Genomic DNA, 27,947 nt, shown 5'->3' with positions numbered 1-27,947 from the left:
AGGTAAATCAATGTGGGGAAAGCAAAATGTCACTTAGAGAAGGATCTGAAATAGTTTCCTTGAAGCTTTAAATTGTTTTATTTTTGATTGTTTTGTTTCATGTGTTAATGTATTGTAAAGCGCTTGGAGATTTTTTCCTTTAAAATATAAAGTGGTATAGAAATGGAATAATAATAATAATATATAATATAATAATAATAATAATAATAATAATAATAATAATAATAATAATAATAGAAGAAGAAGAAGAAACATGTTGATCATAAGGTTAGGCAATGCTGCGCAATAAAATGCTACACTAAACCTCAATTTTAATTCCCATTCCACCTGATTCCAGAAGTAGTAGTAGTTTGATTTTGCCTCTTAGGGGACACCCAAGACCACCACCCACCCAGCCACAAATTGATGGTAGGCTTCTGCCTCTTTAACAAGCAACATCACCCTGAGACCAAAAAAAGGTGCTAGCTGGGAACAAGGGCTGGCAGATTACAGGCTGCAGGCTTGCCTGTATCACCTCCTTCTCCAATTGCTCATGACAGCAAATTGCTCAGCCTGAATGGCCACCCTGACAGCTTGGGCTGGCTGGTTCTAGCTCTGCTGCTAACTCACCAAGTATTCCCCTCAGCATCATGCATCCCAAAGGCACTGTAAGAGCCGTTATCGCGCTTGTAGAGCAGCTGGCGTTGATACCCTGGCAGAAGAGAAGAACAAAGTAGCACTGGCAATGCTAGGAGGGACCCTGATTTTACCCGCTTATATATCTAAGGGGTTTACAGTTTTTTAAAAACCACCTGACTAAGTGGCCGACGAAGTTAAAACAAAACAACAATCAGCACAGAAAACAATGTAGGACTGCAGCAGTGGGAAGATGATTATAAACCAGTTACATAGGCAGCTCAGCATCTTAAAAGGCCTGGGAAAACAAAATAGAAAGAAGTGTTCTTCCGGTGCTGAAAAGACATCATGCGCTGCACAGGCAAGGTTTTGTTAGGGCAAACCTTGTATTAAGTGTCTATGAGACATTTGCAGTGAAAGATTTGGCTGGTTATATTTGGCTGTTTATACTACATAGGGCTCATAAAGAGAAAACAACTCCAGGCTGTAATGGAGGCTGTGGGGAGAGAGAGACCTCTGATTTTAGGTCTGTTTAGAGTTATTTTAATTTAGTAGGAAGATAATCCCGTGCTGGACATGCACATGATGCTCTTCAACTACTTAGAGGTATCATTATTTGTTTCCTGCTCATAAAACTTTGAATCATTTCCCCCTTTTCCCCTTTCCTTGTTTTTCTTTTTTCTGTATCACTTTACCTCTTTATACTTGAAATTCCTTCAATAAAATATTAATACCCAAAAAGTGGACAAGGGATAAAGTGGTTGTGGGCTGGGGAAATTATAGGACTATATCAGTATCTATCAAATGGTGAAAAGAACCACAAAAAACACAATGGATTGTGATTGCAAATTCGCCATGAAATCTCCACTCCCAGCAAACACTTTTTGATCTATGAAGAACAATCATGAATACATCCTACAGATAAAACGGAAATTCCTTTCTCCAAGGCTTCCAACGTCTTCTCAAGAGCACCTTCCATTTGCATGAACAAATTCACAACAGTCTCCTCAACTTCCCTTCTCATTCGGCCAGTGATCTTCCAGACTTTTACTATCATAGAATCATAGAGTTGGAAGAGACCACAAGGGCCATCGAGTCCAACTCCCTGCCAAGCAGGAAACACCATCAGAGGACTCCTGACATATGGTTGTCAAGCCTCTGCTTAAAGACCTCCAAAGTAGGAGACTCCACCACACTCCTTAGCAGCAAATTCCACTGTCAAACAGCTCTTACTGTCAGGAAGTTCTTCCTAATGTTTAGGTGGAATCTTCTTTCTTGTAGTTTGGATCCATTGCTCCGTGTCCGCTTCTCTGGAGCAGCAGAAAACAACCGTTCTTCCTCCTCTATGTGACATCCTTTTATATATTTGAACATGGCTATCATATCACCCCTTAACCTCCTCTTCTCCAGGCTAAACATGCCCAGCTACCTTAGCCGTTCCTCATAAGGCATCGTTTCCAGGCCTTTGACCATTTTGGTTGCCCTCCTCTGGACACGTTCCAGTTTGTCAGTGTCCTTCTTGAATTGTGGTGCCCAGAACTGGACACAGTACTCCAGGTGAGGTCTGACCAGAGCAGAATACAGTGGCACTATTACCTCCCTTGATCTAGATGCTATACTCCTATTGATGCAGCCCAGAATTGCATTGGCTTTTTTAGCTGCCACGTCACACTGTTGGCTCATGTCAAGTTTGTGGTCAACCAAGACTCCTAGATCCTTTTCACATGTACTGCTCTCAAGCCAGGTGTCACCCATCTTGTATTTGTGCCTCTCATTTTTTTTGCCCAAGTGCAATGCTTTACATTTCTCCCTGTTAAAATTCATCTTGTTTGTTTTGGCCCAGTTCTTTAATCTGTCAAGGTCGTTTTGAAGTGTGATCCTGTCCTCTGGGGTGTTAGCCACCCCTCCCAGTTTGGTGCCATCTGCAAATTTGATCAGAATGCCCTTGAGTCCATCATCCAAGTCGTTGATAAAGATGTTGAATAAGACCGGGCCCAAGACAGAACCCTGTGGCACCCCACTAGTCACTCTTCTCCAGGATGAAGAGGAACCATTGATGAGCACCCTTTGGGTTCAGTCAGTCAGCCAGTTACAAATCCACTGAGTGGTAGCATAGTCAAGACCGCATTTTATCCGCACAGTTCTTGCCAATGAACACTTGCCTTAAGCCACATTCAGAGGAGAAAAGAGAACCTACTCACCACTCTGTATGTACTTTATTACGTCATCTTTGAAGGTGGGGGTTGCCTGGTTGGTCTTCTCCAAGTACCGGAGTATGTGAATGTTAGGAACAAACTTCATCAAGTTCTGCTCACCGCAGCCCAGGGGTCGCTGAATCAGAAGGTCTATATATTGTATTGATGTGCCCATAATGTCCCCTAGATGTTGAGAAGATTGTTATCATTACCATTATCACCACCACCACCACCACCATCATCTGGAAACCAAGTCTTTTGAGGAAAGGCTGCAGGAGTTGGGTATGTTTAGCCTGGATAAGAGAAGACTGAGAGGAGGTCTGGTGGCCATCTTCAAATCCTTAAAGAGCTGTCACATGGAAGATGGAGCAAGCTCGTTTTCTCCTGCTCCGTGGACCATATGAGGAAAGGAATGAATGGCAGCCAGAATTGCACATGGGTAACTTGCATTATGATGTAGTGGAAAGAAAAGTCTCCTCCTCTCCAGATCTCTCATATGGCCAGAGATGGGGAAGAAATGTGGGGGCAAATTTCCTCACCAATGCAGGAGACGGTAGCTCGGCCAGAGCCCTCCACAACAGCTTCAGGCAGCTTTAGAGAAACCTCATCGTGAACTGGGTCCCCTGAAAGGAGATGAAGAACAGGAATTAATGCAGTTGAATACACTAACCAAGTGGTCATAATCTGCAGTTGGACTTGCACACAGCAAAGATGGGACTAGGAGCTTGCTAGCTCAGTCAGTCTGTTTTTAGCCACTGTGTTCTCTCAACTGTTTTTCCACCCCCTCTCCATCCCATCCCTACTCCCCTTGGCAAGCAGAGAGACAGAGTGTGTCTTGGGTCTCTTTTGCATCCCGCTACTGCCCTAGGGAAGAGACACGTCTCCAGCCCAGTGACAAGCAGAGCAACACTTCGTCTTCTCTCCAACTTGCGTTCTCTGGGGCCCCATCACAAGCCAAGCTGCCCTGAGCAAGGGATGCAGCCTAAGCACACCTGAAGAGCAGAGGAAGACATTGTGGGTCTCTTCTTCAAGGACGCCTTCTGGCTGTGGGAGGAAAAGAGAATGGGATGGTGAGTGGGGCTGCTCTCTCAGGGGAATAATCTGCTTCTACCTTCTCTGCCTTTCCTCTACTCTGTGTAAGAGCTCTCGCAAGGCCTTCCAACTGATCATAGCCCCTGGCTGACATTGCCTTAGACCTGGAAATAGGGAGGCGCTGCAAAAATCCAAAGGCCCTCTCCTGCCCAGCACCCAATGAATACAATTCTCCCCCCCTTAAAAAACCAACAACACCTGTTTAGGGGAGACCCAGAATTCTGAATCAGTTGCTGGCACTTGATAACTGTGAGCCAAAGTTGGACATCGGGGGCTCAAGGCCACATAGACACTGACCTTGACCTGCAGGGATCTGACCACTGTGTCTGACCGGCCTCGCGCAGGTGTGGTGGAAATCCTATTGCCACACAGCTCATGCGTCTCCTCTGCCTCGGCGGTGATTGAGAGATTGACGTGCCCTAGAGGAAGGCAAAATTGGCACAGACCCATGATGAGTGCCAGGAGCTCAGGGAGGGGAAGAGGCTGCTTGGAGGCCAGAGCCCCAGTCCAGCCCCACATTCGCCAACATGCCCACCATGCCTTCAGTCTGGAGAAGGATGTAAGGGACAGAGGTTGGAGCATAGGGGGTTCTTGAATGGAGACGGACTCCCAACCTCTCCTTTGTAACCCAGTCCCCAAATCTGCCCTGATGCACAGCTGCCATTAGCAGAAATTGGGGAGGGACACCATCTGGGATGGGGAGGAAACAAACCCATAGCACATGCAGCAGGGGGCATTGTTATTATTTCCCGTATTCTACTTAATGCCCAGTTGGCTTCCAAACAGAAGAATCCGTTGGTTCTGCCAAGTGTCCTCAGATGACAAGGTCTTTGGGGAAGAAAGAGAGGGACCCTTGGCAGCCTCAACCCCTCAAGTCTCCTCCCACCCACTCAGGCACCTCAACCTCACCCAGCTGAGTCGCCGTCACGTTCCAGGAGAAGGTGTGGGCCTCCTCAGCACAGAGGCAGGTGCTGAACTGGCAGGCTGGGCATGGCTTCACATCCACCTCCTGCGACTCCAGCAGCTTCACTCTCACCTGGGAGATGCAGCAAAATGACCCTCGTGAAGCAGGCAATGCAGTAAGTCCAAAGCAAGGGGCAAACATTCAGAGAAGAGGCACAGGAGATGGGCCTATGCCAGAAGGAAGAGCCAGACCCCATGCCTAGGGGTGCCCCACATTGGGAAGTTGAGTAGGGCATAGACTGTGCCCAGTAAGACCTCGGTGAGTGGGGTCTCCTCGTGCTTTTGGAGCACCATATTAGCATCTATGAGGAATGCCACCCCAGATCAGACTGGCGAGATTTATTCACTCAACAAAGTTTACAGGAAGGCCTCCAATCAAAAACCTTTGGGATTCGAGTGGGTGGCTTGGTTTCCTCACACAAACCCCTCATGTCTGTTGTTCTGTGAGCCTTTCATGAAGCTTTTCAGCTGGTGGCCTGAATTGCGGCTGTGGGGAAGAGGAAGGGGGCAGCAGATGGGCATCCCTAGGCCTTGGCAGCAGATCAGACTGGGTGGCTTTCTGGCCTCTTCTGGCCTCTTGCAGCAATAAGGCTGTGTTGCATATGGGGCTGTGCACACACCACACATTTAAAGCACACTCAGGGGTTGCTGTGGGAGGAAAACTGCAGGTTCCCAGGAGGGAATGTGCTCTATGGACCTCTTCTGCCATGAAGGGGATGGGGCTGCCTTGCGCTTCCTGTTGTCCACACTTCTGTGGCACATCCAAAGTGGAGCTTCTGTTTCCTCACCCACAGCAAGAAATACAAGCTGTCCCCTCAACACTGAATGCAGAGTGGTGGGGGGAGGAGGGGAAAATCCTGACCTGTCCCTTGGGAGAGACAGGTGAGTGCAGGTGTAGGAAGGGCAAGGCCCTGGTGAGGTCCAGCCCCCCAGCCTCCATCTCTATCTTGTGGGGTTCCCCCCATCCCTTTCTTTCTGGATACACATATAAGGGAAGCTTGTTTGCTTGTTCTCAATGGACACTAACCTGGATACATTCCTTCATGTAATTGAAGACAGTGGACTTTAGCAGCAAGGTCTCTCCACGGACCACAGAATACGGCAGGCTCATATCCACAAAAAACGGCTGGAAGACCCGGAACTTGGCTTGATGGGAGAGTCCGAAGCCAATGTCAGCCACACAGAAGGCATCAGCGTTCCACTCCGTGATGGTGTCCGGAGCAGTGACCGAGTGAGTTGCTTTCCCCTCCTCACTGAAGAACAGGAAGAGAGGTCACTCCCTCAGTGACAACAAAACTATGGATCGGTTTTCTGAAGGCTGAAGTTACATTTCCAAGGGAAAGCCAGACTCCAGGCTATGAGAAAGCCCAGGCTAGTCCAGACAGGGATCTGTGGAAAATAATTCTGTCTGATCTTTACACTGAAGAACAGCTTGGATCTCAAAGGGTTCACCCCACACCTCCACACCCCCGCTACTGATATCCCAGGTAGATGGCATCATCTCAACAGTTATCGTCCTTCCCTAGCACGGTTCACTTACTTCACTGATACTAAATCCCAGACCCAGGTCTCTGGAAAGTGTGTCCTGGGTTTAGCTTTCTCTTCCTTCTTGCTTTCTGTAGAATCAACAGCCTGAGGCTTCTCGGAAATCACATTCTCATGCTGACCACTTGTGAGCAGGCCTGGAGATAGGAGAAAAAGATCTCAAGTCCATCAGTAAAGATGAATCCGCAACAGTGTGGCCAAATTTCTGAGAGAGATTATGATGGCAGTGATACAGCGATGCACTGCACCCAGCAACGAAACCATTGACTCAAGGGATGGGATGTCGACAGGGAGATCCCGCAGGAATCAGTGGAAATAAAAGCCTTGAAAGGCAGAAACAACAAAAACTGATTTCTCTACTTGGGGACTTTCCAGCAGCGAAACAAGCAAATGACTGTGATTCTCACCTGTTTCAAAGCCACTTTTTAAACGTCTTGTTACTGGCAGGTCACAGGAAACAGGCTTTTTAACTTGCATGTTGGTGAAAACTTTCATTCGCATAAGCTGTGGGAAACCAGGAGAGTGGAAAAGTGAGGTGTGAGTATTTGACTCCCAGTAAATTAGCAAAGATGTATAAGAAAACAGACTACTTCAGGTTACAGACACTTCAGGTTACAGACTCCACTAACCCAGAAATAGTACCTTGGGTTACGAACTTTGCTTCAGGATGAGAACAGAAATTGTGCTCCGGCGGCACCACAACAGTGGGAGGCCCCATTAGCTAAAGTGGTACCTCAGGTTAAGAACAGTTTCAGGTTGAGAACAGACCTCCAGAACAAGTTCTTAACCCGAGGTACCACTGTGCTTCAAATATGTGTTGGAAGTGCAAAGAAAAAGAGGGCACCTTTTATCATATGTGGTGGACTTGTAAGGAGATAAAAGCATATTGGTAAATAATATATAATAAGTTGAAAAAGATGTTTAAGATAACATCTTTTTTTTTAAAAAAAAAGAAGCCTTTTTTTAAAAAAGAAGCCTTTTTATTGGGAACAGTAGGCGCAGAGAAACCCAAAGGAGTACGAAAGACTTTTTATGTATGCAACGACAGCAGCCTGGATAGTCCTAGGCCAAAGATGGAAAGAAGTCAAAATACCTACAGAAGAAGACTGGACAACAAAGCTGATGGACTATGCAGAGATGGCCAAAATCACTGGAAAAGTCAGGAACCAGGATGATAAAAACTTCAATAAAGACTGGGGAAAGTTTGTAATATATTTGAGAGCACAATGTAAACAATTAAAAACATTAGCAGGATTGAAATAACACTTGTAATGTGAGAAGAACTATGGATTTAAATAGAGTATTATGAAAATCTGGAGGAAGATATGATATGCAGTGAAAATGTTAATAAGAGGACTCCAGAGAGGGGAGAATGGAAGTCCGTGAATTCAGAAAAATTCTACAATTTATGATTTTATTTTGTGTTTGAATGTAAATTTGCATTGCAAAGCTAATAAAAAATGATACAAAAAAAGGAAAAGTAAGGCGTGAAAGACCCAGCATTAGGAGGTGGTCCAGTCTGGCACCAGTTCCACCTCCCTCCCAGTCACGATGTCGCCCCTGCTTCTGCTGGGCTTCTCCCATTCTCCCTCGTGGGGGAAGGAAGTCCTGCCTATTTGCCTAGAGCAGATTTCAATGGGCAGAGGGGTGAGAGGATGAGAGAGAGGAGTCAGGGCCACCCATCAGACGGGGTTTCTTTAAATCTGGGACCGTCCCTGGAAAATAGGGGCACTGGGAGGGTCTGTAGGGTACATCTCATGGAAATGAGCAAGGCACCTTTCAGAGAAGCTAAACTCGGGGGCAAATTCTACTCACCTTGAACAGGCTAAAAACATCGGCCTCACTCTGAAACCAATGGGCTACCTTCAGGGCCCTCTTTTGCTTTTGGCTTGGAGCCAGAGGAGGCAGGCAAGGATATGGCTCAAAGTCTTCCAAGTGATAGGGAAATCCTCTTCCAGAAGTTAAATACAAGTAATCGGAACTAAAATGACCGAACACCTGAAAGCAGAGAGTTGGAAGGGAGGAAACACGTAACTATACAGTGGTACCTCAGGTTACATACACTTCAGGTTACATACGCTTCAGGTTACAGACTCCACTAACCCAGAAATAGTGCTTCAGGTTAAGAACTTTGCTTCAGGATGAGAACAGAAATCGGGCTCCGGCGGCATGGCAGCAGCGGGAGGCCCCATTAGCTAAAGTGGTGCTTCAGGTTAAGAACAGTTTCAGGTTCCGGAACGAATTAAGTACTTAACCCGAGGTACCACTGTATTCAGTGTTGATAAAGCCAAATCATACTGTTTGAGCCCCAGGCCAGACTGAAGCCCCTTTTTGTCTGCTGACAAAAGGGAGGCCACAGAGGCAGTTGCCCTGGGTGCAAAATTTGTTTCGGGTGCAAAATTCCAACACACAGAGCTGCATCAATACAGCCACATGCTTTCGTCACTTGGCTCCACTGCAAATGGCTTCTCCATGCAAACTAGGAAGTTACATCTCCAGGCAACAAATCGATTCTATGGCTGCGATCTCCTGGGTGATGCGGATGCTTTAAGCAGTTGAATGTGCATATGTACTCTGTCCGTTTCCGTTTCCCTCCCACCCTCCACCCACCTCTGCACGGCCCCGGCAGCTGCTAACCCACGCTACGCCACTGTGAATCAGTATTTCATTTGTAAATGCAATTGCGCCGCTCAGGCACTGCACTGCATGGACTACAACGCTGTGTCTCCCTTCTTAATGATGTGCTTGTCAGGCAGCAGAAGAACCAACCCCCCACGGCAGGTTGCCAGGAATGGACAAGACAAGGGAATGTCCTTACCATCTGCTTTTATTCAATATTCACAGAGAGTGGCTTGGGAATGTGACCTCTTGGAATAATGGCGTTGCTCCAAGTGAATCTCCACCCCCTCCCACTTCCTCACGAGTCATCTCTACGGTGCTGGGACGTGCCCTCTGCTCTCCTACTTTCAAGGCCCGTCGTGTTCTGGGAGAGAGGGGGTCTGGAATGCTATGCTTTCTAAAGACACTGAGTCCGTCAGCTGTTGCCCCTCTAGTGATTCTTCTTCCTCCTCTTCCATTATTTCCCAGCTTTCCCCCTCATCTGCCTCTGAGCTGTGATCTCCCTCAAAGCTCTGATTTTGACCTTTAAAGCCCTATGAGGCCTAGGGCCCACATACCTACGGGACTGCCTCTCCTGGTGTGCCCCGCGGAGGACCTTAAGGTCCACAAATGACAACATTTTGGAGGTCCCAAGTCGCAAGGTGGTTAGATTGGTCTCAACTAGGACCAGGGCCTTTTCAGTACTGGCCCTGACTTGGTGGAACGCTCTGTCACAAGAGACTAGAGCCCTGCGGGACTTGACATCTTTCCGCAGGGCTTGCAGAAGAGTCAGGCTGGGGAGGCAGTCTGCACCATTCTTCCTCTGCCCAGTCCCTGACAATGCTGTCATGCTACACACCATAGTATATCATGGGTAATACAATAAAAAAATGGGAGGTTCTTAGCATGGACTGTACAGTGGTACCTCGGGTTACAAACGCTTCGGGTTACAAACGCTTCAGGTTACAGACTCCGCTAGCCCAGAAGTAGTACCTCAGGTTAAGAACTTTACCTCAGGATGAGAAGAGAAATTGCACGGCGGCAGGAGGCCCCATTAGCTAAAGTGGTACCTCACGTTAAGAACAGTTTCAGGTTAACTTTCAGGTTAACTTTCAGGTTAAGAACGGACCTCCGGAATGAATTAAATTTTTAACCAGAGGTGCCACTGTATCAAGGAAGGCCTTAAAGATAACGGAAGCATGGAAAGATGGGGTGTGGTGAGGAATTGAGGAGGGATGGAAGGAAGGGTTGCTAAAATGCTACAAAGGCAGAAGGGCTGCTGGGATTCATAACCAAGACCTCTGCTGCAGCTCATGACATGGAAGGGAAAAGGCAGAAGCTAAATAATGGAACCAACCACCTGTCAGTCCAGGAGTGCTAACTTGAATAAAATATTGGGGGCAGGAGGGGATGGGAAGTCCTGCCCCACAGAATTGATCACATGACATGGTGCACACACACACACACACCATTTGAATGGCAATGCCCATCAACTTGGGGGTTGGTCAGGGATGATTGTGGTGTGTCACATGCCTCTTTACTTCCTGCTCACTGGGAGTTTCCGTTTTGTATGCAGCTTTTGTTCCTTCTGTTTTCCTGAACACGGAGGCAGGCAGGCATGTTTTTCCTTTGTTCTGATCTACGTTGAATAAAGCTGTAAATATGCTCTCCTGTCTGAATCTTCCGTTGTGGAGACTGCTGAAAAGCGTGTGCACGAGTCTTGGAATGTCTCTGAGGCTCGTGTCGCTAATTGTTTTTTTTTTATAATCATATTTATTAAAATTTCCAATAATAACAGAATAGAAAAGATAAAAAAGATAAAGAAGAAAAAGAAAAAGAGAGACTAGTTTAGACCCTTCTTTTCATAGCCTTCTTTCTGGGACTTCCTCCTTCCCCTCCCGACTGTATTCCCCTTTCCCTAAGTTGGTTCCACAAGTTCTCATCCCCAAATTTAAGCCTAATATATTTTACTCATAAACCAATTTAAATTTACACAATCTTAACATCACTCCTCGTCTTATAATAAAACAAAATTTTCCCCCCGAGATCAGCTCTCATTCCTTCCACGAGTTCCCCCTTTCTAAAAAAAGAAAAAACGAAAACATATAGGATCAAAGTTATAAAGGATATAAGATAGAATATATAGAAAAGTTCAAAAAAATTGGTTACAAAGCCTTTGGATTCTAGGATTCCCCCTCCCTTCCCCGGTTTTGATTCCCCATGTCCATTTGTCTATATGTTGTCGGCCTGGAGATCTTAAGTCCACAGCCAAATTTTTCTCAGTCCATCTTGCCGGTTTCTTCAGATTTGGTTGTTTTAATAATATTTAACTTCATAAATCCAGTCTAATAGAGGCCTTTAATTTTCCTTAATCTTTTGTTGCTCCTCCCGTTGTTCTTTCCGTGTCGTATTTAGTCATTCACTCTTTTATTTCTTGTTTTCTCAGGTTTCTGTCTTGTTCAGCTGTCAAAACATTCTTGTTTCAAAACTTAGTGTCTCTACAGAGGTTTGTTATTCAGGGACAAAGACTTACGTCCAGTTCCTTTCTTGCTTCAATAGAAGATTCTATTGTATTATGGTCACCTCTGTAGACAAAATAATATTTCAGTTCTGCAGCTTTCCCAGGAGATAAGACCTATGCACATCCCAGAGTAGTTTTCCACATACGACACTTGTAATGTCCCGAAACCCCTCTAGGGGGATTGCAATAACTTTGTATCCTCTAGTCCAAAAGTCAAATTGTTGTTTCTTTTTCCCGACAGTTTATATCCATATTTATATCAAATTGTAACAAAATTAACCAGCAAAAAACTTGTAGCAAAGTCCTCTTTATATTTTCCAGCTTTGACAGCTCCTTTGACAGCTGTCAAATTCTCCATCTCTCTTCGCCAGGTTCTCCGAATCGCCCCGGTTCCCAGGGGGGGGTTGCCTTTTTCCTCTCACCCTCGACTCTTCTCCTCCAGCACAGTTCTTATAATTCACATCGTGGAGTTAGTAATTTTTGTCATCAATAAACTTCTAAATCGATCTTGGTTTCTCAGTCCTTGTTTTAGCATGTTTACAATCAGGGAGGGGACTGACTTCCTTTTTGGATCCCCTCCCGCTCGTGCCAGATCCGGAAAAAATTTTCTTTTTTCCTCCTTTTATACCCGGTTGCCCAATTACTCACGGGTTGTTGTTAATTGTCCGAATTTCCTTTGGAAGAAGCCAGCGCTCTCCGCCGGATGGCATGCGGCTGCGCCCGGCAGGGGAAGCGGAGGACTCAAAGCACCACGCCACTCCCCGGCGCCCGATCCGTAGCCTTTAAAAAGGCTGCTTCACGAGCCGGGAGGGCGATAACGGTGCCAGCCGAGTCACCATGTCCACGGGATCCGTTCCCGTGGTTTTTAAGGGTCCCCGCGTCGCCGGCGCGGTAGGACCCGACCCCTGCCGAGCCGACTCCCTCCGGAGCTCGGAGGGAGTCCGCCATTCGGCGATGGCGCTAACCCGGAAGTCCCTCGTGTCGCTAATTGACTGATACTGTTCCACGGGAGACCGGTGATCGTCCAGAGACGACATGGAGGCCTGCCTGATGGCTCCGTCTCCCTGGCAGTATCCCAATAGGCTGGCCCCCTCAAAAAAATTATTGGGCAAAAATTTTATTGGGCAAAGATGCCCGGCCCCTAGGAGTTGGCTCCTATGCATCAGCCTGAAAATGAAGAGAAAATAATAGGGCACAGGGAAGGAACACTAATCTAATTAAGCAGCCCCAATGTATCTATGTGGAGTTTGCTGTCTGTTTGTTTGGTCGTGAGTCGCTTTGGGTTGCCCTGAGCAAGATAATGTGACTGACAAATTTAATAAAGAATAATAAACTAATTATTAGCAGGGACGCAGGTGGCGCTGTGGGTAAAACCTCAGCGCCTAGGGCTTGCCGATCGTATGGTCGGTGGTTCGAATCCCCACGGCGGGGTGAGCTCCCGTCTTTCGGTCCCAGCTCCTGCCCACCTAGCAGTTCAAAAGCACCCTTAAGTGCAAGTAGATATATAGGTACCGCTTTATAGCGGGAAGGTAAATGGCGTTTCCGTGTGCTGCGCTGGTGCTGGCTCGCCAGCTGCAGCTTCGTCACACTGGCCACGTGACCCGGAAGTGTCTCCGGACAGCGCTGGCCCCCGGCCTCTTAAGTGAGATGGGCGCACAACCCTAGAGTCAGACACGACTGGCCCGTACGGGCAGGGGTACCTTTACCTTTAATAAACTAATAGTAACTGAGAAGAATGGGCATTCTTACTTTCTTTGGTGTCAGCGTATCATCTTCCATCAGGAGGACACTCTTATCAACAGCACGGAGAGAGCACAGAGCACCAGGAGCAGCCTCGATTTGCAGACTGACTTTTGATCCTGGAAGCTCCTCCGCTGCAGAGAAGTCCAAATTCACCTGTGGAAGGATGCGAACAAAACAGGAATGGTCAGTTAGGAAACCTGCGGCGACGAGAGTGGATAACAGGCAGCACCAGGGCAAGAATGTCACGGAGGATGGTGGAGAAAGAGCGAGTATTGTGAACAGCAAAAAGGATCTGAAGATTTGCAGGATGCAAGGCCTCACCCTGCCCCACTTGCTTCCTTGCCCACCTTATGTTTGAAGCACTTCTGTATCTCAAACTGATCCACGTCAGCCACCACCTCGCCATCCAGAAACACAGTGTACAGAAGAAGCCTGACTGTGGGTGCCAGGTCAGAGCTCGTAGACAAGGTGAGGGAGAAGGTTCCTTTCAGAGCTGGATCAGGGGGAATGGAGAATGGTGGGGAAGGAAAGAGAGGGAGAGGGAGAGGGAGAGAGAGAGAGAAAGAGAGAGAGAGAGAGCATTCATGACTTACAACATGAGAAAAAAACATCCCCGTGCATCTCACTTCTGCTAGATGGTGGTAAAGCAAAGAAAATCAAAGAGACCCACCCCAAACGCAGCCAGCCCCCCTGCGCATTGCAGGAGTATTCCAACCCTCATGTCTTCAACCTAATAACTGATTTATTGCTAATAACAAATTCCATTCTGTACCACACAGCAAGTTCTTTTTTTAAAAAAAAAAAACAAAATCCTATTTCCATCTATCAGTCCGCTATGGTAATTCGCCTTACTTGGAAGACACTGACTGTGAATCGTATGCCAACAAGTACTTTAGAATGAGATTCTTTGCCAAGTGAAAAAAACCTCAGGAGTCATTCATGAGGTTTAAATCTGCTCAGCGTCAGAAAGTTGTGTCCAGGATATGTGTGTGTGTGTGTGTGTGTGTGTGTGTGTGTGTGTGTGAGAGAGAGAGAGAGAGAGAGAGAGAGAGAGAGAGAGACATCGGATGTGCATTGACTCCTGACAAATTCTGGATGTTGGGGCTGTCAAAAGCAGGGGAGGAGGGTAGCCAAGCAATCACCTGTTTAATCTGGGCTTTAAACCCTGAGGGTTGTATTCAATTCACTTTTACTCAGAGTACACCCACTGCAATCAAGGGCTATGACTAACTTAGGTCCATTCATTTCAGTGGGTAAAAATTAGTTACATGCAACCTTCATGAACCACGCGGTTGGCAGGGGATGCAGATGGTGCAGGTGAGAGTCTCCCACTTGTGGTAACTGCATGTTTAATTATGGTTTCACATCTGAATCAAACTTGGAGTCATGGAAGGCCCCAGTTCAGACTGGGCCCGATCTGAGGTGTTGAACTAGATGGGGAGACAGACAGCTGCATAATGTAAGCTTAGTGGTTAATACATTTGAAAAGTTTCCTCTTTTGAAGTCAAACGTGACTGTGCTAGGATTGCTTGGTGATGGTCCAGCAGGCACAGTGGTGTCTCCAACTGGTTCAACACTCTCATACCATGTCCTGGGTGCTACTAAAATTCGTGGCCATGTCCTCATTCTTGAAAGACACACCAGACTACACAGATAAGGCCCACCAAACATTATCAGCTTGGCCAAGTGTGGTGCTTCTCCGATGGATGTCTCACTTACTCTCATCCTGGCCAACAGGAACGGTCTTCTGCCCACTGGAGACAATCTTCCCTTTGGACACAATCTGCAGGGAGATGGTTTGTTAGGCCAGGGGCAAAAGGAAAAGCCTCCCCACCCTGCAGAGACTGTGCGATGGGTTTTGCTAGGGGAGGCTCATAGATTAATAGTAACCGCACTTGCTACTTCAGAACGTGAAATTGGGGACAATAACCAGGAAAGCCTGCAGCTCCCTGTCTTCTGCGCACTGGGCACAACAGCAACTGTTGCGTGTGAAGCCCTTCACTTTTATCTGAGATCTCAGCAAAGCTTTCCACGCAACAAGCCATGGATGGAATGAACCACTGAGGCTGATCTATCTCAGCTCAGCTTCTCCTATATCACTGCTGATGGCTGGACAACCCATACAGGAGCCACAAAGGCCACTGGAAGGTCCCTGCTGTTTGGATCCAAACGGATTCACAATGAGCAAGAGAAACAGAAATACCGGTACACACTGCAACACAAATACTATTCTCAATTCTGCCCTTTTCCGTCTTCTTGTTATTTTATTCCATTTTCATTTCTCCATTTCATCCGTTTCTGCTGTGTTGCCTTCACTAATCATTTAATTTTATTCCCATTTTTCTCTCTCTCTTTTTTCCTTTTGCACTCCCCTTTCCTTTTGCATGTACCCATTATTCCTCCATATATGCCATTCATTCTTTTCTCTCTCACACAGTTCTCCACTGTCCACAAAGAATTAGAAGGGGGTGGCCCAGCTACAGCCCAATCCGTAACCTCAGTCTAATTTCAGCAAGGAGAGGGGCTGGAGAGAAACAGAGAGAAAGAAGGAGAGGTATACCTCACCATCGGCAGAGCATATGCCCACGGTGCTTGAGACATGCAGGCATGGAGGGCACCCTCCCGTGCGCCACAGTCCAGGGGAGGAAAAGAGCAGGGAAGCTGCTGCCCACTCTCCTCCTGCCCTCCACCGCTAGGCAAGGCCTGACCCGATGGTGGAGCTGCTGTAGCTGGGTGCACTTCGCCATGACCAAGGAGAGCTGATGTAATCCACTGGGAGCAGTCAAGTACAACATTCCTTGTAATACTAGAGCAGACATGCGAGGGAATGTTTGGTCCAGCCAGTCGAAACTTCCTGTTCCTCCTGGCTGGAACATCCTTCCTTTTGCATGTGACAGAAGGTGGGTGTGACCTAACCTGCCCAGGTAACAAAAGGACGAGTCACGCAGCACCTCTCTCTCTCTTTTCCATCTTCCTTTCATCGTGTGAACTGCCGGACTTCTAGCTTGCAGTCACTGGGATTATTCCCCCATATGGGGTAGATCCACATGTACATATTTGTAACTAAGTCTGCCTTCAGGGATCCAACTGTGAACCGATGTAAGTAAACTTCTTTTATTGACCTTAAATAAGATTGTGGCGTCTTTATTCTTTTAAGAGGGATTCAAGGGAACTTACCAGGAACTTACAATTCAATCTGAGACAGACTGAACTGTATAATCGTCAGAGGCTCACACAAGCCTGCAACCAGCTATCGGCTGTGCTTTGTAAAGGGGAAGGCACTCTGCTAAGTAAAGGAACTTGCTAACACAAGTTAGGAAGGATATAAATAAACAATATATCCTCTCCTGTCACCATTAACATTCCCACACACACACCCTGGGTCAAGCGTGACCTGGGGACAGAGCTACTGCCAAGCCTGAGCACCGCAGCCTAAGTGCAGTGTCTTCTTACTTGGAGCCAAACTCCAATGAAGGAGCCTGCTGTGGATAGGTGCCTGTTTGCGCCCCCTCACAAAATTGTGCCCAGGGCCACGGCCCCCCTCCACTATGCCCCTGTACCTCACTCACAGACTCCCATGAGAGGTTGTGGACTCTCCTTTCTTGGAGGTTTTTAAGCAGAGGTTGGATGGCCATCTGTCATGGATGCTTTAGCTGAGATTCCTGCATTCCAGGGGGTTGGATTAGACCCTCAGGTCCCTTCCAGCTCTACAATTCTATGATTCAGTTCCGGCTCTGGCCCCCAAATAATATAGTCCTCGACTTTCCCTAGACCAGATGCTCACCAAATAATAGAAATCAACATGGTCAGCATCAGGGCCCAGTTCTTTCCGGTCTATGATGTAATCCACCAGGACTTCCTGGTCTTTTCCACAGGGCAGCTCTTCCTCCACATGCTGTATCTCCAGGAAACTATTGCTCTCAGAGTAGAAGGGCTTCAGCCACATGAAACTTTCGGAATCCGACATCATAAGACTATCAAAGCCAGTCACATTCTCAAGGGTGTATCTACCCTATGGAGCAAAAAGAGAACAGCAAGGATCATAATTAATTTAGGGTGTTTGGGGTGACAATCAACAAGAGACGACTGGGTGGCAATACAAGGCATGTGAACCTAACATTAGGGCACAGTATATACTACACATGTAAACCAGTCTTCACATCTTTGTAACTGTCGTGGCTCCCAGCTAAGAATCATAGAAGAAAGTAACAATCTCTTCAAGGACTTCCTTTTCATTGTGGTGATTTGTGCTTGCAATGGCATTGAGGCAGTTCTACACGATCCTGCTTTCGATATTATCTGTACCTGCCCAGTGTTTTGGGGCAGACATGCTGCTTTGTTTGCAACTACTACATGCTCCTAAGCTTCCTACGGAAATCCTGCAACTATGTAAAAGGTAAAGGTAAAGGAACCCTGTACGGCCAAAGGCGACTATGGGGTTGTGGCGCTCATCTGGTTTTCAGGCCGAGTGAGCAGGCGTTTGTCCACAGACAGCCTTCCAGATCACGTGGCCAGCATGACTAAACCGCTTCTGGCACAACGTGACACCGTGACGGAAACCAGAGTGCACGGAAACGCTGTTTACCTTCCTGCCACAGCAGTACCTATTTATCTAGTTGAACTGGCATGCTTTTGAACTGCCACATTGGCAGGAGTTGGGACAGAGCAATGGGAGCTCACTCCATTACGGGGATTCGAACTGCCGACCTTCCATTCTGCAAGCCCAAGAGGCTCAGTGGTTTAGATCACAGTGCCACCCACGTCCCAGTAACTATATACACCCCGAATGCTCCTATGCCCAAGAAACTGGCCAATTGCCTACCCTCAATGGTGTTGTACTCTGCCCGAGGGAGCAGATTCACTGTGGTGCTTCTGGACCCAGCTTTGTCACTGAAAGTTCAGGTACCGTGACTAGAACACAGGTGCCCCAAGGCATTTCAGCACCAACTTCAAGATTCTACTTTTGCTAAATGAAACCGTTAAAAGCTTGGATCCAGTTTCCCTGTGAGATTGTCCTGTTTCATATATGTCCACTCAACTGCTGTGATCTGTGGAACTGGCACAGTTACTTGTGCCACACACTAAGAAGACTAGGAGAAAAGAACTGGATAAAATAGTGGTCAATTGCAAAGGTGATTTGGACATTTAAGCTGGCACATTCTATCTGAGAACCCCCTGCTATTCTATCGTATGCAACAAATGATTTCTAGGAGACGTGACCGTGGTCTATTGTATTTGCAGTCCCTGATGTTTTGGTGGTTTTTATGGTTATTGTTGTTTTTCTTTTTGTTTCCTTTGTGAATGGTGCCATGGCCTTTGGCTAGTGCAATAAAGTGTATGATGATGATGTGCCACACAGTATTCATGCTGCATTTGCAAAACACCAACCTTTTAGTGTGGTAGCACTTTGGAACCCCCAGCCTATTGACATCCCAGAATAAGCAGAAGTGTGGACAAGCCCTAAGTTCCAGAAGTAAATAATAATAATAATAATATTAACAACAACAACAACAACAACAACAACAACCTATAGGAAAAGCAACCCTAAGGAAGGTGGGGGGATGCACAGAAAAATGCATCTCCTCGCCCCACCTCTTCCTTAAGACATGTCCAAATATTTAACTCACCCTTAAGGAAACCATGTCGTGCCACTTAGTTGTGTCCAGGGAGAAGGAGACTTCACCATTCTCATCTGTGACATAGGAAATGGTTGTCTCCACATCATCAACGTCAACTGTGAGATAGACAGTCCTGTTCTTGACAGGCACTTTATTGACTGAAACCATCATCTGCGTGAATAAAAGGGAAATAAGCCAACCACCTAACTTCTTTACAGCCAACTGTACTCACACGCATATATATATATATATATATATATATATATATATATATATATATATGTAGGTTTTGGTGTCTTCGGGTGTCTTCCCGTGTAAGAGTCGGGGTGTCTGTGCGACGTTTCGACGAGGTCTCACTCGTCATCTTCAGGCTGGTGCTTTCGGCTTCTTGTTACTGGAACAGAGCAGAATCTGGTGTTTGAGTTCCTATAAATACTGTTGAGGGGTGTGGTGTATAGCCTCCAACGTTCTGGGCAGAGAGGAAGTTCCTAGATTAGTGTGCCTCTTCTTCTTTTGTTCCTTAATTACTTGAGGGATATCTTGAGTGATTTCATGAGTGATATTCTGAATACCACTGGGTGGGTCATTAAGTGTAGATTAGTTGCTAAAGCTTTTGTGTCTTGACCTTTTGAGCTTGTGAAGAGTTTTTCTGAGAAGATGGCTGTGCTGCATTTAGTTGTGCTCTGGCTTGGCTTCGTGTATAGGGGCGAGCTGTGGTTTTGTGCCTTGTGCCAGCCAGATCTGTGTAGGGATTGCAGGGGGGTGCAGCATCCGGAGGTGCCACTATAGTTTGGCTACTGGATGGAGTCTGTAATATGTCTGTGGAGAGGGTCTGGGTTTGGGTCTGGTGTGGTTGATTGGTGACGGCGTTCTGTGTGCCTCTGGTTCTGGTGTCGGTTTTTGTGGGGAGGGCTAATTTCCAGATGTCTGGCAGGCGGGACGTGTCGTCACGCTTGTTCATGTTGTGAGGGTGTTTCTCTATCTCGATGGCTTCCATGATTATTCTCTTGTGGTGATGTTCCATGTTAAAGAGCAATTTGGAATCTGCAAAATTAATTTCGTGTCCTGTTTCTTTCATGTGTTGGAAAAGAGAGGAAGTTTTTTCTTCTTTTTTGACGGCATTCTTGTGTTCTGCGATACGTGCATTTATTCGTCTGTTTGTTTGTCCAATGTACGTGGCTGGGCAGACTTTGCAGGGTATTTCATAGACCCCTTGGTTTTCCAGCTGGATTTTTTCTTTTGGGTTTCTGAGGATATTGGCTATTTTTTGGTTGGTGCAGAAGGCTGTTTTGATATTGTGTTTATGGAGGATTTTGCTGATTTTGTCTGTAGTGCCCTTGATATAAGGAAGGAGGGCCATGCCATTGTTTTCTTCTGTGTCTTGGTTTTTGGGGGGTGTTTCTTTTTGGATTAGCTTCGTAACCCTGTTTTTCTGGTATCCATTGGCGATTAACACATTTGAGAGATTCTGTAACTCAGTTGTCAAGTGGTCTTTGTCAGCCAGGCGTTTGGTTCTGGAGATGAGAGTCTTGGCTACGGAGTTTATTTGTGCAGGGTGGTGGTGTGATTGTGCATGTAAGTAGCGGTTGGTGTGTGTTTTTTTCTGGTAGATAGTGTGTCCTAGGGAGCCATCAGGTTTTTTGTAGATTAGGACGTCAAGAAAGGGGAGTTGGTTGTTGTCTTCTATTTCCATAGTGAATTGTATTTTGGGGTGTAGGCTGTTGAGATGTGTGAGGAAGCTATCTAGTTTTTCTTTCCCGTGTGGCCAAATTACAAAGGTGTCGTCAACATATCTGAGCCAAAGTTTGGGTTTGTGTTCTGACTTGTCTAAAGCATTGGTTTCAAAGTGTTCCATGTACAAATTTGCGATGACCGGTGAGAGGGGTGATCCCATAGGTGCTCCTTCTATCTGTTTGTATCTTTGTCCATTGTGGATGAAGTACGTGTTGGTTAGGCAGTGGTTGGTCAGGTCCAGGATGTATTTGGGGGGGTTGTATTTGTTTTGAATGGCTGTCAAGGCTTCATTAATGGGCACTTGAGTGAAGAGAGATACAACATCGAAGCTCACAAGTAGGTCATCGGGATGTAGGTATTGCTTCTTTATTGTTTCTATGAACTGGAAGGAGTTAGTAACGTGTGAAGCGATGGATTCTGCATAGGGCTGAAGTTGCTTAGCGAGAAATTTAGCGAGATTTTGTAGAGGTGAGCCTATGGAGCTGACTATTGGTCTGAGTGGTGTTCCTTCTTTGTGTATCTTGGGGAGACCGTAGAGTTTGGGGCATCTGGAAGATTTTTCTCTGGGGATGATTCTTAGCTGGATTTCTTCACTGATAGGAGAGGCTTTTATTTTGGATTTGGTGGTTTTTTCCAGATAGGTGGTGGGATCTGTTTTTATAGGTTGGTAGGTAGGGTCTTGGAGTAGATTTGATAGTTTTGCTTGGTGGTCCGATGTGTTCATCACAACAGTGGCGTTGCCTTTGTCTGCTGGGAGAATGATTATGTTGTTGTCTTTCCTCAGGTTGGTGAGTGCTTTCTGTTCTTCTTTGTGTAAATTGCTTCTGGGTGGTTTGCTGGAGCAAAGGATGTTGGTGACTTCAAGTCTGATTTTATTGGCTTCATCTGGGTCGATTTTGGTCAGGCTAGCTTCGACTCCGCATATGATGTTTTCCGTGGGGATGCGTCTGGGGGCGACTGCAAAGTTGAAACCTTTGGAGAGTACTTTGGTTTCAGTTGGGGTGAGGATCCTGTCTGATATGTTATGTACTGTTTGTTTCATGGGTTGTTGTGGAGGGTGGCTGGGTTTCTGGCGTTTCTCTAGTTTGTAGAGTTTGTTGGTGTGTCTGTCTGTCTTATGTGAGGTCTCAGTTTCAGCTCTCCAGACGGCTAGTTGTTTGCATTTGTCCCAGAGTGCAGGGTGGATTTTGTTACATAGTTTGAGGTGAAGAGTGAGCAGATCTTTGTTGGTTTGGTTTAGTAGGTATCTTTTCTTATGTATTTCGTTTCTGATTAGGGATAGTTCAGTTCGTTTCAGGATCCTTTCGGTAGCTGGGGTTTTAGAGTGGAATTTAAGTTGGAAGCATGTGGGAGTTAAGTTGTTGTCTCGGCAGTTGCGTAGGAACACTTAATGACCCACCCAGTGGTATTCAGAATATCACTCATGAAATCACTCAAGATATCCCTCAAGTAATTAAGGAACAAAAGAAGAAGAGGCACACTAATCTAGGAACTTCCTCTCTGCCCAGAACGTTGGAGGCTATACACCACACCCCTCAACAGTATTTATAGGAACTCAAACACCAGATTCTGCTCTGTTCCAGTAACAAGAAGCCGAAAGCACCAGCCTGAAGATGACGAGTGAGACCTCGTCGAAACGTCGCACAGACACCCCGACTCTTACACGGGAAGACACCCGAAGACACCAAAACCTACATTCCTGTACCCGTGAAAATCTACGAAAGCATATATATATATATATATATGCTGAGGCATTTGCTCACTCCTGTGGGCAAGAGCACAACAACACTATTCAGATATTGCCCCTCAAGGTCTAATGATAAGGAGAGGGGCTGAGCTATCTCGGGATATGAATACTCTCCTCCAGGTAATCTGTCTGTCTGTCTGTCATGGACTGTAAGATTTCTGACTGGCATTTCTGCTGCTAGCAGAGGCAGTTCTAGGGCAGTGCAACCAGTGTGGCTGCAGGGGGCACCCCACAAATGCTATAGGGTAGGGGGTGCTGAATTTTAGCGTGGCACAGGGCACCACTGAAATCTGAAAGCCCAAATTCTGCCACTGCTGCTAGCCCTCTTCCCTATTCTGCTTCCCTACCACAACATACAATATGAAGGAAGAGGCATCATGTGTGGCTGATTCACACATTTATTTTGGAAGTTGTAAAGCCTGAGTGTTGTAAAGGCTGACATTACTACCTTGTTTTCATGCAGAGTGCTGTTTATATCAAATAGTTCCTCCCCGTGAAGAATTAAAAGCTTACAGTCAGGGCCGAATTTAGGTTTGATGAGACCCTAAGCTACTGAAGGTAATGGGGCCCTTTATATGTCCAGCTGTCCTTTGTCAACAACAAATTGTCACTGTTTTTTTGTGTTGAATATAAGCTATATGGTAATTTATGGACCTAACAGGTATCTAAAGCCATTTGCACATAACAAAATATGTATTTTATCAAAGTACATCCAGTTTTTTTCCTTTAAAGTTTTTTGGGAGCCCCAAGAGAGTGGTGCCCTAAGCTATAACTTGTTTAGCTTATATGTAAATTTGGCACTGCTTACAGTGGTGAAATGGCTCAGTGCATCTGGCTGTTAACCAAAAGGTTGCTGGTTCAAGTCCACCCCCGGATTCCCACATTGCAGGGGACTGGTTTAGATAACCCTCAGGGTCCCTTCCAGGGCTTTTTTCAAGCCAGGACTCACCAGAACTCAGTTCTGGCACCTCTCAAGCAGTGGCGGAACTTCATGCTCCAGCACTGGGGGGTGTAGAGCCCACAGGGGCGTGATGTGCATCCTGGGGGCGTGGCATGCCGCCTGTGGGGGCATGGCGCCCAGCACAGGCGGGGGGGCAGCCGTGATGGCACCCCACCAGGATCACTCTGCTGGGGGCAGTGCGCTCCCCCTGCACTCCTCTTCCTCTGCCAGTGCTCTCAAGTGGGTGCCATTGCCATTAAACTCGTACCTTGGATCCCAAACACCTGGCAACTCGAACGTTTTGGCTCCTGAAGGCCACAAACCCAGAAGTGAGTGTTCCGATGAGCAAACTTTTTTTGGAACCCAAACATCTGGCGTGGCTTCTGCAGAGTGCAGGAAGCTACCGCAGCCAATTGGAAGCTGCACCTTGGTGTTTGAACGTTTTCAGAAGTCGAATGGACTTCCAGAATGGATTCCATTTGAGAACCAAGGTACGACTGTACAAGAAAACAAGGGAAGCAATCATAGTGAGTTCCGGCACCTCTTTTTCTAGAAAAATAGCACTGGTCCCTTCCAACTCTACAGCTCTATGATTCTAAGATACTTCATCAGAGAGAGGCTGCTTTTCAATGTATTTTCTGGGAAGGTAAACTTTCATAGAAGGGCTATGTCACAAAAAGGTATCGTTTCAGTGCCTACTTCAAAAAGTAAGAGCAAATCTATCCTAAAGACTGCTTTATTAAACAGAAAGGATAGGATGTTACCTCTCCTGTGTATGGGAAACCTTGTTTGTAGAATGGATTGAGTTTGCTAAACTCCACCTTGACTTCCTTTGCGGCAATAGGCAAGACACCGTATCCTGTCTGAGTCACTCCTGCATAGAGAACAGACGGGTTGGTTTAGCACAGCAACTGGAATGCTACAAAAAGGACAGCGGTAGGTTTGACATTTCTGCAAAAGTCCTAGACACATTGTTAACTAGACCTTACACAAAACTGCAAGGACGTCACTCTCGTGAGCATGTCTACAGGGAGGCTTGCAGCACTTCCAGTTCTCTTAAACAAAAAACTGATGTCACAGCTCACTGAGTCAGATATAACGACTTGTGAGAGATGCCATTTCTCTTGAGGAAACTGTACCACCAGGACAAAATTTGTTGTGTGAGCTGCAGAGGATCCCTAGGTATCTGCAAGGCAGGTCATGTGTGCCTTGAAAAATCACATGAAATGGAGGAATGAACCCAAGCCCTGTAAATAGCCTGATACAAAAGCAACTTTCAATAGCCTAAGGGTTTGAAAACAGTTGACTGGAAAAAATCAGAAAGGCCAAAGGTGAAAATTGTATGTTCCCATTTCTTGTTATTTCTTGTTATTTCCTTTGTACCTGTTCCTTTCTCCTCCAGTTCTGCCACAAAGTCGACATACTCATTATAGCCTCTTTGAGAAAGATTTAAATCAGACCCATTGATAGTAAAATAAGCAAAGCCGGTCTCATCTGTCTGGAGATACAAAGAAAAGAAAGTACATTAGAGACTTCCTGTTTGCCTGCCATGGCGAACGGCTGCGTCCATTTCATGCAGAGTTCAAGGATAATATGGGAGTAATTATCCTCCCAACCCCCCAACCCCCAGGGCTGGGGGGGCAGCTCCACCCACTGATCATCCAACACCTGCTGCCCATCCGGAAGGAAGAAGGGGCAGAAGGAGGCACTGGGTGCAATGTACCGTACGTTATTGGCAACTCTCCAAAGTGAGGGTCGCCGAAGAGAAATGTTGGATCACAAGAAGAAGATAAAGAAAATAAAGAAGAAAAACTAATTTCACACAGAACTACATAGGACTAATCCGCTCCCAAAATGAATTCAGAGGCTGTTAAAAATAAATGAAGGATCAACATTGGGAATGTTTTATTGGGACTACCTGGGTTATTTAAGGAACGCAGCGCAATGTGAGATCATCACTCCCTGAACTTCAGAGCATGGGAAGTCACCCAAAGATACAAAAATTGGCATAAAACTTGGTCTTTTTGACTGTATTATAATTGGGAATATTTTTAATGTGGTTTTTATTGGATTGCTAAAATGGAAAATTTAATAAATATTGTTTAAAAAGAAAGTACATTATCAAAGCTGTACGTGTAGATTCTGAGATACTGAGCTGCTGCACCAGCTGTCAATCAAGTCAGCCTATACACTATCTGGATGGGATGGAGCAGAGGAAGTGCAAAGAAAAGGTGATCTGAAGGCACAGGAGGCCATCCCCTGGCTGAAGCTGAGCAGGTCTGAGTCTGGTGGTGGGATATAAACGCAACACAAGAAAATAAATAAAGTAGCCCTCCCTGGTTGTCTGCAGCCAGGGTAACATTCCATAAGGCATCATGCGGTAAAACTTGGTTGGTTGGTTTCTAGATCTGGTGTGCCTTAGCCTTGCACATTTTTTTCCCCCCAGACTTGCAAAACAAGAAGCACGAGTCAGGCTCTGTTGTGGCAAATGCTCATTTGCCCCAAAAGCAGCAGCTGTGCATCTTGTTCTGCCTTCTCTTGCTGTGACATTAACGTGTTATCGCCACATCCACCTAAGCTACTATTGCTATTATTATTATTACTTATTAAATTAAATTAAATTTCTATACTGCCCTTCATCCGAGGATCACAGAGCAGTTTACAGTTTACAATATGTATTAAAGCAGAGACATCACCTTGCCGACAAAGGTCCGTATAATGAAAGCTATGGTTTTCCCAGTAGTGATATATGGAAGTGAGAGCTGGACCATAAAGAAGGCTGATCACGGAAAAATTGATGCTTTTGAATTATGGTGCTGGAGGAGACTCTCGAGAGTCCCATGGACTGCAAGAAGATCAAACCTATCCATTTGAAGGAAATCAGCCCCGAGTGCTCACTGGAAGGACAGATCATGAAGCTGAGGCTCCAATACTTTGGCCACCTCATGAGAAGAGAAGACTCCCTGGAAAATGTTGGGAAAGATGGAGGGCACAAGGAGAAGGGGACGACAGAGGACGAGATGGTTGGACAGTGTTCTCGAAGCTACCAGCATGAGTTTGACCAAACTACGGGAGGCAGTGAAGGCAGGAGAGCCTGGTGTGCTCTGGTCCATGGGGTCATAAAAAGTCGGACACGACTAAACAACTAAACAACAATATGCAAGGTGCAATAATCATGGTCCTCACCTTTAGAAATGGCATCTTGCATCTGTTACAGATTCACATGATTAGGGGTATGAACCACACCTAGCAAAATAGGGACTGTTTTTGTATGAGGAGCACTGAATGCTCACTACCAAATGGCAAAATAAGATACTGAGGCATTCTCCCTATAGATCAATCTGGCACAAGGCAGATGTTTCTGATCCTCTCCATCCACCTTCTTCGTGGACATAGAGAAATGGAAGGTGAGCGCAACAGGATGAGGCCTCCAGTCTCTGAACCAAAGGGTAGGGGCAGATAATTCATCCCAGCCTCCATTCTGTCCAAAGACAGCCCCCTCCCATTTATCTCACCTGAGCTGTGTACTCGTGTTCAATGTCTGATAATGTTTCATTTGTATTACGCATATGAAAAAAATATGATAATCCTCTAATGACGCGGAGCTGCACATTTCCTTGAACACGCTTCCCATATGTGTACCTAAGGCACAGGAGAGAGGGAGTGGAGGGAGATGGAGAGAGAGAGAGAGAGAGAGAGAGAGAGAGAGATGAAACACCGATGAAAAAAAATGTTTTAGTCTAAAGCAATTTGTCTTCAGGAGCTCACTAGAGGTCATTCAATAAGATTATCACCAGTGGCATAGCAGGGGGGGCAGTTGCCCAGGGCACAAAATTGTTAGGGGAACAAAACATCAACACCCGGTGCTGCCTCAGTACAGCTACACGCTTCCATTGCTGGGCTCCGTTGAAAACAGCTTCTCAATGCAAATCAGGAAGCGACTTTTCCAGACAATGGAAGACGCTTCTTTTCTTATCTCTGCGACTGCGATCTCCTGGGTGATGCAGATGCTGTTAGACAGTTGAATGAACATGCATACTCCATCCGTTTCCCTCCCACACATCCCCTCCATGTAGCCCCGGGCGCGAGCAACACATGCTATGCTACTGATTATCACTACTGGCAGAGAGGTTGCTCTCCATTGTTGATTCCCTTTTTATATGTGCTAACCTCAGGAGAGAGCTAGGTATGATCTCAGAGCACTCACCTCATGTGTAATGATAGCAAGTACATACCCAGTATGAATTCAAAGTGGCTGCCCCAGAAAACTTCCCGAGAATTTTCTGCAGCACACAGAAATCCATTCTCAATGTGCAAGGAAGGATTCCCTGACAGACAATTTGATGTGCGGAAGGGTTCTCTGAATGTAAAAAGCTAGCGGGGGGAGCACAAATGCAAATGAACAGCTGCTTCCATAAGCAGAATGACGTGAGCCAAAACAACCGTTTTAATACAGAGGGGGAAATCTTGGAGGTTTGGGCGCCATAGCACATTATTTTATTTTCATTTTTAGAAGTGCAAAAATGGGGGTGAGAGGAGACAAGAGCAAACAATATACTGGTGCTACTTTACAAATTTATATTGGTTCTACTCTGATTTGACAGCCATAGTTTTACTCTCTCTTCCAAAAAAAAAA

At 46.1% G+C, this 27,947-nt stretch overlaps 2 protein-coding genes across 2 annotated transcripts in view; one reads left to right on the top strand and one right to left on the bottom strand.

Moving 5' to 3' along the window:
* Nucleotides 1–27,947, top strand: part of LOC309521747 (alpha-2-macroglobulin-like protein 1) — a 150,869-nt gene that overhangs the window by 95,052 nt on the left and 27,870 nt on the right. The gene's annotated exons all lie outside the window — the stretch shown is intronic.
* Nucleotides 1–27,947, bottom strand: part of LOC309522600 (alpha-2-macroglobulin-like protein 1) — a 58,034-nt gene that overhangs the window by 17,009 nt on the left and 13,078 nt on the right. The window contains exons 9-26 of the mRNA XM_082205991.1: nt 26,827–26,953; nt 24,695–24,809; nt 24,076–24,185; nt 18,900–19,061; nt 17,057–17,284; nt 14,992–15,055; nt 13,620–13,765; nt 13,279–13,425; nt 8,226–8,408; nt 6,818–6,914; nt 6,406–6,547; nt 5,893–6,118; nt 4,812–4,938; nt 4,200–4,321; nt 3,803–3,854; nt 3,350–3,433; nt 2,817–2,993; nt 610–691 (exon numbers count right to left, since the gene is read on the bottom strand). Coding sequence (XP_082062117.1) covers nt 610–691; nt 2,817–2,993; nt 3,350–3,433; nt 3,803–3,854; nt 4,200–4,321; nt 4,812–4,938; nt 5,893–6,118; nt 6,406–6,547; nt 6,818–6,914; nt 8,226–8,408; nt 13,279–13,425; nt 13,620–13,765; nt 14,992–15,055; nt 17,057–17,284; nt 18,900–19,061; nt 24,076–24,185; nt 24,695–24,809; nt 26,827–26,953 — 2,391 coding nt within the window. The remainder of the gene's footprint in view (nt 1–609; nt 692–2,816; nt 2,994–3,349; nt 3,434–3,802; nt 3,855–4,199; nt 4,322–4,811; nt 4,939–5,892; nt 6,119–6,405; nt 6,548–6,817; nt 6,915–8,225; nt 8,409–13,278; nt 13,426–13,619; nt 13,766–14,991; nt 15,056–17,056; nt 17,285–18,899; nt 19,062–24,075; nt 24,186–24,694; nt 24,810–26,826; nt 26,954–27,947) is intronic.

The sequence above is a fragment of the Podarcis vaucheri genome, assembly GCF_965113315.1.
Source record: "Podarcis vaucheri genome assembly, chromosome: 17".
Taxonomy (NCBI): domain Eukaryota; kingdom Metazoa; phylum Chordata; class Lepidosauria; order Squamata; family Lacertidae; genus Podarcis; species Podarcis vaucheri.
This window is presented reverse-complemented; position numbering and strand designations above follow the sequence as displayed.